Below are 13192 nucleotides of genomic sequence, written 5' to 3'. Positions count from 1 at the left end.
ATTTATATGTATAATCATGAAAACTGTAATAATGCAATTTAGCAAGTCATATTTCATAATCAACCGTGTTGAACGCTTTGGATAAATCTAGAAAGATGCCAAGAGCGTATTCATTGTTGTTCAGGGCTGTAAAGATTTTGACCACAAGTTGTAAAAGAGCCATGTGTCCCTTAACCCAATGAGTCCCACTGTAACGCTGGCAAGTTTTGACCTTCTAATTGGAGTCGTCTATGTATTCTGCATTCGTAGATACCAACTATTAGTATGTATGATTAACGGGGGCTGAGCTAAAGCGGTGTTTGTGAGACAAGGGCGGATTCCGAAGGGGCCCACGGTCGGGTCTTTTTACAAAAACGTCTGTAGAGTCCAAATGGTTTGAGCTACAAACTATTAAAAGCTATCTATAAAAATCTGAGACTCGCGAACACGCACATGTAACATGTTTTGCTCTATGACGCTCACAAGCTACACAATAAATCCCAGAACATAATGTCTATAATACTGTAATAAGCTCACATAGTTGCTGTCACAAACTCCAAACAGTTGTCACTGACCAGTTGGATATTAATTTCCCAGTGAGCAAACTATTTCTGTACTTACAGCATTTATTTAAAATCATTTTGATAATAAAACTCATGAATGCAACTGTTTATGTCAAATCGTTTTTTGTTCTACTTGTAGCCCTGGTAGTCCTGAAACGAAAATGGTAAAACACTTAATTGTGAGGCTAAATATAAGGGCTGGATTTTTGCTGGGGTCTCGGGACTGATAGGGTTTTAATGTAATCCAAGGGATTTCCATACATTTTCTGATTTTCTTTGACAGAGAGGAACCCACTTTGAAAAAAAAAATTATATTCACGAGATAACATCAGGATCACTATAGGTCTTATTTCCAACATTAAATTGAGATGGGATAGCTGTAGAAGCCTTTTTCTTATTCAACAGTTGATAGATGACTTTCCAAGTTGACTTATTTCCCTGACTGATCAAAACTTTTTTATCATGCTCTCTCGTCTCTCTGCAGCAGACATATAGTGAGCAATATGTTTGGAAGATCGAATCGCAATAAATATAGTATTGTGAGAATTGTACCTAAGTATCGTGATATCGTGAGGTCCTTGGCAATTCCCAGCCCTACACATGGGCATTGCCATCTAAAAGGACCCGCGAGCACAAATGTGAAGTTCATAGGAGCATGTCAAATTGGGTGTCAAATGAAAGATAAGAATATATATCTTTGAGAAATTAAGGCATATATAAATGTTTCAAACCATTTTCCATCCTAAAAATTAGGAATAAGCAAATGCCTTGATATCTACCAGAAAAAGTTTTAAAAGGTATTAGAAATACATAAAAACACAATCATGTTGAAGTAAAGACCCCTGCCAACTAATATCAACACTTCTTTGTTTGAGAAATTATTTTCCTTTTTTAAGTAAAAATAAATATTGCCTTGTAACTCCGTTACCAAAAACCCCACATATCTTTAAGATATTTTCAAATTTCTCTCCCTCATGAGGGAGGATAATGAAAGTTCACAGAAGTAAGAAGAAGTAAACCTACCAATTAGTTGTAGTGTTTTTACTGATATCAAGTTTGTTTTTGAATTATTAAGTGATTAAAACTCATAAATCTGTTACCAAATCGGTAACTGAATTACTGAAAAATCAGTATCGGAATTACTGCAATTGAATTGGCTACAATTGGAAATCATAGTAGTCACAAACCACAGTTGGGTCACCTGCTACTGTCCTCCCTTCCAGTGGCATACTTATGTTCAGCTAATATGTTCTTTTTTTCTATTTCTGTGAAAACAGTCTGGACAACGCCGCACTCTCACTCTCTGCCACTCTCTCTGTTCTCTCGCTCTCCAGTTAATGTCACCTCTCCCGGCTCTTACTGACACCTACCACCTACCTTATGTCCATTTACTGTAACAAGCATCCTCACCCATTGAGCACCAACTGACACCGTACATCCATGGACGTTGAAAAGTATTTGAAATTTGGTCAGTCCGCCCTGGCCAGACCAAATCTGAACCAGTCATAGACATCTATATTGCACACGTTTGGACAGCACAGTACAGTAAAGTAGAGTACAGTACTGTACAGTAGGGTTGGGCGGTATACCGTATATACCGTATCCTTGGGTATTTCAAAATACCATCAGTATGATTTTCCAATACAGTATTTTAAAATTTTTATAAATTTGAATATTAGTACTTTTTAAATAAATACCTGCAGTCAACTTGTGCACTAGGTAATAGATAAAGCAGATCGTCTTCATCATTCCGCCTGTTAGATTATTTATCATTATGAAGCGTACCGGTACTAGATTCCCAAAACAGTTGTTTGAGCCAGTCACCTGTGTTAGTTTACAAAGAAGCACAACGTGCAAAATGGGTGCTTCTTGAGTCACTCCTTCAGCGCAAATTAAGTGAGGTGATCAAGTTACACTTGTGTGAAATTCACTACTAATGTTTTCCAGCTATATATCTTATAACTATTAAGTTACCCATCTAAGATGTGCCAAATGAATTATTTCTAGCTGGGTTTTGCTTGCTAATGTTAGCTAAGTGGCTAACGTTAGCTTGCAAGATCAAGCTTCTTGGTAACAGCAGCGGAGACAATCCCCTCCCGGATTTAGATCCCCGCTGTCTAATATTTGTTTTGTGTGTGCTGCAAACTGCGTTTTGAGATACTTGCATAACTTTATGAGCAGGATTGTCTGTCTTTGTAGTAAATGTTCGCATGCGCTCGTTAGCATTTACCAAGCATCCGCTATGAGGATTCCTTAGTACTTCTTAGTATTATTTTTACATTCGGGTAAGTGGCGTTTTTTGGGGCATTTTTTACGTTTGGAAAATAAATTGTGCCTTTTGTGTGCACTACCGGTAATACCGTATATACCGGGATAGCACGGTATGACAGTATGGAAATCTGGATACCGCCCTACAGTACAGTAGAGCACTAGAGTAGAGTACAATATGATGTACTATATTATACCATACATATCTACTTTACTGTACTCGACTGTGGTGTGCTGTACTGTGATGTCCAAACCTGTGAAACATTGACGTCTATGATTGTTTCAGATTTGGTCTGGTCCGGACCAACAAAATGTGGTCTTGTTTGGGGGCGGAGCTCATTACAATAATTGCCAGTGTGTAGTAAAATACCCAAATATGCAAAAGAAGGACATTGCATATTTTCTACCATTGTGTACCTATTCAAGTTCCTCAGGTGTCCAAATCACTAAGGACTTCAAATGGTCCACGCACACAGTCATGAAGAGGGCGCGACAGCGCCTCTTTCCCCTCAGGATGTTAAAAATGTTTGACATGGGCCCTCAAATCATCAAAAGGTTCTACAGCTGTACCATTGAGAGCATCTAGACTGGCTGCATCACTGCTTGGTATGACAATAGCACCGCCTTCGATCGCATGGCGCTACAGAGGGTGGTGCCGACAGCCCAGTACATCACTGGGGCCGACCTCCCTGCCATCCAGAACCTCTATTTCAGGTGGTGTGAAAAGAAAGGCCCGAAAAATCATTAAAAAGACTCCAGCTACCCAAGCCATAGACTTATCTCTGCTTCCGCACGGCAAGCTGTACATAAAGTCTGACACCAACAAGCTCCTGAACAGCTTCTATCCCCAAGCCATAAGTCTGCTAAATAGCGAACTAAATAGCTAACAAAAAGTTGACCCATTTTATTTTTGCACTGGCTCTATGCACACTCACTGGGCCCTACACACTCACTGACACTCACTTCATAATTTGCTCACACACATAATACATAATATGCTAATCTGTTTTTTTGCATTGGATGCGTCTCACTCCACCCCATCCGCCAACGTCGCACTTTTGCATCTGCGGTGAAAGGTGACAGAGCTAGAGTGGTGTTTGTCAGACCATGAGACATCCTGAAAATCAGTCTTTTCACAAAATCGTCTGTAGCGTAGAGTGTTAATGTAGCTGTAGGCTAGGTGTTGATAGCAACTGGCTGACTCATGCAGTTCTAACGTAACGTTAGCAGGCTGGTAGGGCTAATGTTAGCAGGCTAGTAGGGTTAATGTTAACAGGCTAGTAAGGCTAATTGGCAAGCAACCTTGCAAGTTGATTTGTAACAAAACATTTATAAAGTATTTGCTTGTAAGTTGGCTGATTTTTTTTTTTAAACCAGTAGTCATGAGTGCAAACGATTTGGTTTAATTTTAAGTTGTACATTTTAAGTTATTTCTGTTGGAGTTAACCTTATAGGGAATAGGCTGGCTTACCGGGTCCTCCATATTACATCACACCCCGGAAAAACATTTTCAGACATGACTTCAGCATTCTGATCGGTTTTATGTAATAACAAAAAAAAAAAATAGAAACATTTGGTGTAACTTTGCATTGGGATTTTTGATGCGTATACTAATGCAAATCCATATGTTACATGTGGTTAAGTGTATGCTACCTTCCCTTCAAAGTGACAAATCTGAGTCAAAACATAATTCCGCTACTGTGGAATTGACCACATCAGCCATCAAACAAATAGTTATGGATAAAACTTCATATAGTCCTAACACAAGCCTTTGTCAATATCTAGTATACGGTTTGTTATTGTTTCAGTGAACTTTCAGGTTCCTGCAAACTAATATTTGACAGATTTTTACTTTGGGTGGTCGCAATCCTCATTCTATTTGTGCCTTATTCCATGTAATTATGGTGCCACTATGGAAATAAGATTATTGTCCCTATAGCCTAGAGAGAGCATGTCTTGATATTTATTTATCTAATGACACTTTGCTACATAAGAAAAAGCTAAATGATAGACAAGTGTCATCAGCAGACATTTGCTTGATGTAAGCTTGGCGTCAACTATGACCAACCTGATCAGAGGATTTTCCGTTAGGGGCACTGCATGGCTGGGTGTTCACTGTGGAAGGGAGGCTTGACCTCTCCCAGGGCAGCTTGTTCTTCCCTTTCCCTGCACTGACAATTCTCCTCTGCAGTGGAAGGTCATCAATGAGGGAGCCCAAGCTTCCATAGCCATGATACAGCCTGTCAGAGTCTGGTTCCGTCCTGATGCTCCTGGCACTGCTGATCCGCCCACCATTGAGCACCCACTCCAGGTCAGCTCCTGACCCAAACTGTGGTGAGCGTCGTTGTCCTGTTTTAGGGATTTGAAGGGCGTACTCTACCGTCCCATCTGAGGACAGTCTGGGAAGTATGTGCCTGGCTCTTCTTGCTTGCACAGCTGCCATAAGACCCTCCACATCCCCATTAAGCTCCACTCTGTCTACAGCCTTCATTAGGGGCTGTTTTTTCCCTGTGTCAAGGCAATGGTCAAAAACAGCAAATAGTTCTAGGGCTGCATGGCGGACCTTCTTCTTGCTGTCCGCCAGGTATGGTGCAACTTCAAAGCAGAGGCTGGGGATGTTGAAGTCCTTCCTGGGGTGGGTGAGCATAGCTGCTGTGATGATGTTGATGACATCCTCTCTGACCCTGGAGTTCTTGTGTTTCAGGTGTCCAATGACAAGGTATAACACTTTCTGTGGCCCTACAATTCTAGTCAACTGCCTGAACACATTCATGTACTCATTCCTGGTGACAGCACGGGTGTCTCCAAGGGTTTTCAGAGCCACACATATTATCTGTTTGAAATATTTGTCTATATTGTAATCTAATTTCTGGATGAGTAGGTTTATCACCTGTAAAGTGCCATACAAGACTTTGAAGTTGGTGTCATCTAGAAGTCTGTGGAGAAGATGTATAAACTCCACAATACTGTCCGAGGGGACAGGCTTCAAGTCCAATCCAAAGAGGATGTTTTTAAGCTCTTCCACACCATTTGTTCGATTTTGGAAGTTTTTGAGGTCTAGGAGCTGTTCATGTAACTCCTGGGGTATCAATCCAAAAATCATAATTGATGGTCCTTTTGATGTGGTCAAAGGAAAGAATCTAATGAAGCAGTCACATTTCTGTGAGGACAATATTGCCCTTTACTTTGACTCGTCATCTTGTCTTGGTGGTTCGATTTGACATTTGCAGTTTCTTATGAATAACTGTTCATTGTGCTGGTCTACGAGACAACTGGACCGAGAACAGTGAAAGCAACGTTGAGTGAAAATAAAAACACTTGTAGCTTGCTGTGCGTTCCCCTACATAGCCATGACGAAAAAAGGCACCGTGGAATGTTGTATTTGAAAGACCATGATGTTGTATTTCAGCTAATTTAGCTAACATAGTTAGCTAGCTGCATAACTAGGTAGCCAGCTAGATGTTGCCATTGCTTCTAAAATCATTCAATGTCCAGAAATAGCATGCCAGGGCGACATCGCAGCCAGTGCCTCTTTAGATTTATGTTTTCCATTGAATCCAATATCATAGCTAGCTTTTAGTTAACGTACGACTTTGAGTTGAGGCTGAGTAGCAGAAACCTGGTGGCTAGCTGGCGAAGTTAGAAAACAAGACTAAAATGCAGACCTCGCATTCCGATTAGTCGTTGAAATTTGACGTCTGGCATACAAAAAGGTTGCACAAATCTCCGTGACCTCGGTTAAATGTCCGATTGATAGCTAATACTCACAGAAATCCACTCGTATGTAACAGTATGAGATTTTATCTTGAATGTTTGTAAACTAGCTAACTAGATGCAATGTAGAGACATTCATCGCCGTAGCCCACACACCTAGAACCATCAAAATGGCGAAAGAAACATGACACAAACCGACCGCTTCCATGGTGACTCGAGTTGTTGGATTTATGCCGCGTTCAAGACATTCTTCTTCTTCAGTGGGGTTTATCGGCGGTTGGCATCCAACGTTATGGTGCATTACCGCCACCTAACGTCGCGTTCAAGACAACTCGGAACTTGTAAATATATAGGTCTTCAGGTCCAATGATACATTCAACCCTAGATTGCGTTTTCTATGTATCGGCAAATGAGAAGCTTTGAAGCCCTAGTCGGCCATATTGGCACTCCCCAGAAGAAGCAGTCCTCCATAGAATGAATGGATTTCAAGGACTACATTACATTTATTTAAGTAGTTTTTTGTTGTTGTGGGGACATTAACATTATAACTTTTTTTTAATGATGCTATATGGAACGGCATAATTTTTGTACAGATACTCTGGTTATGCCCATGTTCAACAATATAATATTTGTGATAAACCCCCCTCAGAAATGTTCGAGTTGGAAATACAGTTTGAGTGTCCCACTTGGAAAGTATCAGAATCAACCAATAGGAACTTAGGAATCGCTATGCAAAAAACGTACGCAAATATTAACTCTGAGGTTCCGAGTTTCAGAGTTGTCTTAAACTCTGCATTAACCTGAGCATGGGGATATGGAGTTATAAATTTAGAACATAGAGAATGATAGATGACTCTTCATTGTATCTATCCCACAAGTCCACACGGAGAAGTGACGTTTTCAACGAAAATCATGTAAGCGGGGTATGGAAGCAATCTTTCCACTTTGAAAGCAGTTCATCCACGCCTGATTTCAAGCAAAACGAAACACATAGTTTACTTTATATATATATATATATATATATATATATATATATATACAGTACCCGTCAAAAGTTTGGACACACCTACTCATTCAAGGGTTTTTCTTTATTTTTACTATTTTTTACATTGACATCAAAACTATGAAATAACACATGGAATCATGTAGTAAACAAATAAGTGTTAAACAAATCAAAATATATTTGAGATTCTTCAGAGTAGCCACCATTTGCCTTCATGACAGCTTTGTACACTCTTGGCATTCTCTCAACCAGCTTCATGAGATAGTCACCTGGAATGCATTTCAATGAACAGGTGTGCCTTGTTAAAAGTTACTTTGTGGAATTTATTTCCTTCTTAATGCGTTTGAGCCAATCATCCATATATTTATATATTCTTATTCCATTCCTTTCCTTAGATTTGTGTGTATTAGGTTTTTGTTGTGGAACTGTTAGATATTACTTGCTAGATAGTGCTGCACTGTCGGAACTAGAAGCACAAGCATTACGCTACACTCGCAATAACATCTGCTAACCATGTGTATGTGACCAATACATTTTATTTTATTTTTGTGTTGTGACATGGTAGGGGTGGTACACAGAAGATAGACCTATTTGGTAAAAGACCAAGTCAATATTATGGCAAGAACAGCTCAAATAAGCAAAGAGAAACGACAGTCCATCATTACTTTAAGACATGAAGGTCAGTCAATACGGAACATTTCAAGAAGTTTGAAAGTTTCTTCAAGTGCAGTTGCAAAAACCATCAAGCGCTATGATGAAACTGGCTCTCATGAGGACCGCCACAGAAAAGGAAGACCCAGAGTTAACTCTGCTGCAGAGGATAAGTTCATTAGAGTTAACTGCAACTCAGATTGCAGCCCAAATAAATGCTTCACAGAGTTCAAGTACCAGACACATCTTAACAGCAACTGTTCAGATGGGACTGCGGGAATCAGGTCTTCATGGTCGAATTGCTGCAAAGAAACCACTACTAATGGACACCAATAAGAAGAAGAGACTTGCTTGGGCCAAGAAACACAAGCAATGGACATTAGAACGGTGGAAATCTATCCTTTGGTCTGATGAGTCCAAATGTGAGATGTTTGGGTCCAACTGCCGTGTCTTTGTGAGACACAGAGTAGGTGAACGGATGATCTCCACATGTGTGGTTCCCACCGCGAAGCATGGAGGAGTGGGTGTGATGGTGTGGGGGTGCTTTGCTGGTGACACTGTCTGAGATTTATTTAGAATTCAAGGCATACTTAACCAGCATGGCTACCGCAGCATTCTGCAGTGATACGCCATCCCATCTGGTTTGCACTTAGTGGGACTATCATTTGTTTTTCAACAGGACAATGACCCAACACACCTCCAGGCGGTGTAAGGGCTATTTGACCAAGAAAGAGAATGATGGAGTGCTGCATCAGATGACCTGGCCTCCACAATCACCCGACCTCAACCCAATTGAGATGGTTTGGGATGAGTTGGACCACAGAGTGAAAGAAAAGCAGCCAACAAGTGCTCAGCATATGTGGGAACTCCTTCAATACTGTTGGAAATGCATTCCAGGTGAAGCTGGTTGAGAGAATGCCAAGAGTGTGTAAAGCTGTCATCAAGGCAAAGGGTGGCTACTTTGAAGAATTTTAAATATTAAATATATTTTGATTTGTTTAACACTTTTTTGGTTACTACATGATTCCATATGTGTTATTTCATAGTTTTGATGTATTCACTACTATTCTACAATGGAGAAAATAGTAAAAATAAAGAAAAACCCTCAAATGAGTAAGTGTGTCCACACTTTTGACTGGTACTGTATATATATATACACTGCTCAAAAAAATAAAGGGAACACTAAAATAACACATCCTTGATCTGAATGAATGAAATAATCTTATTAAATACTTTTTTCTTTACATAGTTGAATGTGCTGACAACAAAATCACACAAAAATCATCAATGGAAATCAAATGTATCAACCCATGGAGGTCTGGATTTGGAGTCACCCTCAAAATTAAAGTGGAAAACCACACTACAGGCTGATCCAACTTTGATGTAATGTCCTTAAAATAAGTCAAAATGAGGCTCAGTAGTGTGTGTGGCCTCCACGTGCCTGTATGACCTCCCTACAACGCCTGGGCATGCTCCTGATGAGGTGGCGGATGGTCTCCTGAGGGATCTCCTCCCAGACCTGGACTAAAGCATCCACCAACTCCTGGACAGTCTGTGGTGCAACGTGGCGTTGGTGGATGGAGCGAGACATGATGTCCCAGATGTGCTCAATTGGATTCAGGTCTGGGGAACGGGCGGGCCAGTCCATAGAATCAATGCCTTCCTCTTGCAGGAACTGCTGACACACTCCAGCCACATGAGGTCTAGCATTGTCTTGCATTAGGAGGAACCCAGGGCCAACCGCACCAGCATATGGTCTCACAAGGGGTCTGAGGATCTCATCTCGGTACCTAATGGCAGTCAGGCTACCTCTGGCGAGCACATGGAGGGCTGTGCGGCCCCCCCAAAGAAATACCACCCCACACCATGACTGACCCACCGCCAAACCGGTCATGCTGGAGGATGTTGCAGGCAGCAGAACGTTCTCCACGGCGTCTCCAGACTCTGTCACATCTGTCACATGTGCTCAGTGTGAACCTGCTTTCATCTGTGAAGAGCACAGGGCGCCAGTGGCGAATTTGCCAATCTTGGTGTTCTCTGGCAAATGCCAAACGTCCTGCACGGTGTTGGGCTGTAAGCACAACCCCCACCTGTGGACGTCGGGCCCTCATACCACCCTCATGGAGTCTGTTTCTGACCGTTTGAGCAGACACATGCACATTTGTGGCCTGCTGGAGGTCATTTTGCAGGGCTCTGGCAGTGCTCCTCCTGCTCCTAATTGCACAAAGGCGGAGGTAGCGGTCCTGCTGCTGGGTTGTTGCCCTCCTACGGCCTCCTCCACGTCTCCTGATGTACTGGCCTGTCTCCTGGTAGCGCCTCCATGCTCTGGACACTACGCTGACAGACACAGCAAACCTTCTTGCCACAGCTCGCATTGATGTGCCATCCTGGATGAGCTGCACTACCTGAGCCACTGGTGTGGGTTGTAGACTCCGTCTCATGCTACCACTAGAGTGAAAGCACCGCCAGCATTCAAAAGTGACCAAAACATCAGCCAGGAAGCATAGTAACTGAGAAGTGGTCTGTAAAACCAGTCCTTTATTGGGGGTGTCTTGCTAATAGCCTATAATTTCCACCTGTTGTCTATTCCATTTGCACAACAGCATGTGAAATGTATTGTCAATCAGTGTTGCTTCCTAAGTGGACAGTTTGATTTCACAGAAGTGTGATTGACTTGGTGTTACATTGTGTTGTTTAAGTGTTCCCTTTATTTTTTTGAGCAGTGTATATACAGTTGAAGTCGGAAGTTTACATACACTTAGGTTGGAGACATTAAAACTCGTTTTTCAACCACTCCACAAAGTTCTTGTTAACAAAATATAGTTTTGGCAAGTCGGTTAGGACATCTACTTTGTGCATGACACAAGTAATTTTTCCAACAATTGTTTACAGACAGATTATTTCACTTATAATTCACTGTATCACAATTCCAGTGGGTCAGAAGTTTACATACACTAAGTTGACTGTGCCTTTAAACAGCTTGGAAAATTCCAGAAAATGATGTCATGGATTTAGAAGCTTCTGATAGGCTAATTGACATAATTTGAGTCAATTGGAGGTGTACCTGTGGATGTATTTCAAGGCCTAGCTTCAAACTCAGTGCCTCTTAGCCTGACATCATGGGAAAATCAAACGAAATCAGCCAAGACCTCAGAAAAAAAATGTGTAGACCTCCACAAGTCTGGTTCATCCTTGGGAGCAATTTACAAACACCTGAAGGTACCATGTTCATCTGTACAAACAATAGTACGCAAGTATAAACACCATGGGACCACGCAGCCGTCATACCGCTCAGGAAGGAGACACATTCTGTCTCCTAGAGATTAACGTACTTTGGTGCGAAAAGTGCAAATCAATCCCAGAACAACAGCAAAGGACCTTGTGAAGATGCTGGAGGAAACAGGTTCAAAAGTATCCTATATCAACATAACCTGAAAGGCTACTCAGCAAGGAAGAAGCCACTGCTCCAAAACTGGCATAAAAAAGCCAAACTACGGTTTGCAACTGCACATGGAGACAAAGATCGTACTTTTTGGAGAAATGTCCTCTGGTCTGATGAAACAAAAATAGAACTGTTTGGCCATAATGACCATTGTTATGTTTGGAGGAAAAAGGGGAACGCTTGCAAGCCGAAGAACACCATCCCAACCGTGAAGCACAGGGGTGGCAGCATCATACTGTGGGGGTGCTTTGCTGCAGGATGGACTGGTGCACTTCACAAAATAGATGGCATCATGAGGAAGGAAAATTATGTGGATATATTGAAGCAACATCTCAAGACATCAGTCAGGAAGTTAAAGCTTGCTCGCAAATGGGTCTTCCAAATGGACAATGACCCCAAGCCTACTTCCAGAGTTGTGGCAAAATGGCTTAAGGACAACGAAGTCAAGGTATTGGAGTGGCCATCACAAAGCCCTGACCTCAAGCCTATAGAAAATGTGTGGGCAGAACTGAAAAAGTGTGTGCGAGCAAGGAGGCCTACAAACCTAACTCAGTTACACCAGCTCTGTTAGGAGGAATGGGCCAAAATTCACCCAACTTATTGTGGGAAACTTGTGGAAGGCTACCCAAAACGTTTGACCCAAGTTAAACAATTTAAAGGCAATGTTACCAAATACTAATTGAGTGTATGTAAACTTCTAACCCACTGGGAATGTGATGAAAGAAATAAAAGCTGAAATAAATCATTCTCTCTACTATTATTCTGACATTTCACATTCTTAAAATAAAGTGGTGATCCTAACTGACCTAAGACAGGGAATTTCTATTAGGATTAAATGTCAGGAATTGTGAAAAACTGAGTTTAAATGTATTTGGCTAAGGTGTATGTAAACTTCCGACTTCAACTGTGTATATATATATACATATATAACTGGATTATAGCTTCTGTCCAAATGTGGCGAATGATATATATTCTAGTCACCACTCAACAACATTACACTCAGACGTTACATCAACTTCAACCAGTAAATGCTAGCGATGGCTAGCTATGCTACTTATTCAACCAGTCTTTCTTAATGAGTGTCAGAATGCCAATAGCACACCCTGCACACAGTTATTTACATTTTTTAGGGGTATGCAGGTTGATAAAGATATCAAGCAAGCTGTATTGGACATTTCAAACATTCCCAGCTAATGAGAAAACAGTAATTAATTAAAGAGAATTAACAAAATGTAACAAGGTAACCTTGGGGCTAATTAAATGGGCGCCAACAAAACAAACATATATTAAAACTTGAAAATCAATTAATCCGCCATCATTAACACAATGGAAAAATCAAATGATATTATTGAAATACTGAAATAGCACGGGTGACCGAGAAAAACATATTGGCAGTTGTGTAAAGTACTTAAGTAAAAATACTTTAAAGTATTACTTAAGTCGTTTTTTGGGGGTATCTGTACTTTACTTTAATATTTATATTTTTGACAACTTTTACTTTTACTTCACTACATTCCTAAAGAAAATTATGTACTTTTTACTCCATACATTTTCACTGACACCCAAAAGTAC

At 40.9% G+C, this 13192-nt stretch overlaps 1 protein-coding gene across 1 annotated transcript in view; it reads right to left on the bottom strand.

Moving 5' to 3' along the window:
• LOC121544978 (TOG array regulator of axonemal microtubules protein 1) overlaps positions 1–6762 on the bottom strand; it is a 44954-nt gene extending 38192 nt beyond the window's left edge. The window contains exon 1 of the mRNA XM_041855271.2: positions 4879–6762. Coding sequence (XP_041711205.2) covers positions 4879–5913 — 1035 coding nt within the window. The 5' untranslated portion in view covers positions 5914–6762. The remainder of the gene's footprint in view (positions 1–4878) is intronic.
• Positions 6763–13192: the final 6430 nt, after the last annotated feature.

Source organism: Coregonus clupeaformis, chromosome 29 (genome assembly GCF_020615455.1).
Source record: "Coregonus clupeaformis isolate EN_2021a chromosome 29, ASM2061545v1, whole genome shotgun sequence".
Lineage (NCBI taxonomy): Eukaryota > Metazoa > Chordata > Actinopteri > Salmoniformes > Salmonidae > Coregonus > Coregonus clupeaformis.
Note: the sequence above shows the minus strand (reverse complement) of the source record. Positions and strands in the feature narration are given on the sequence as shown.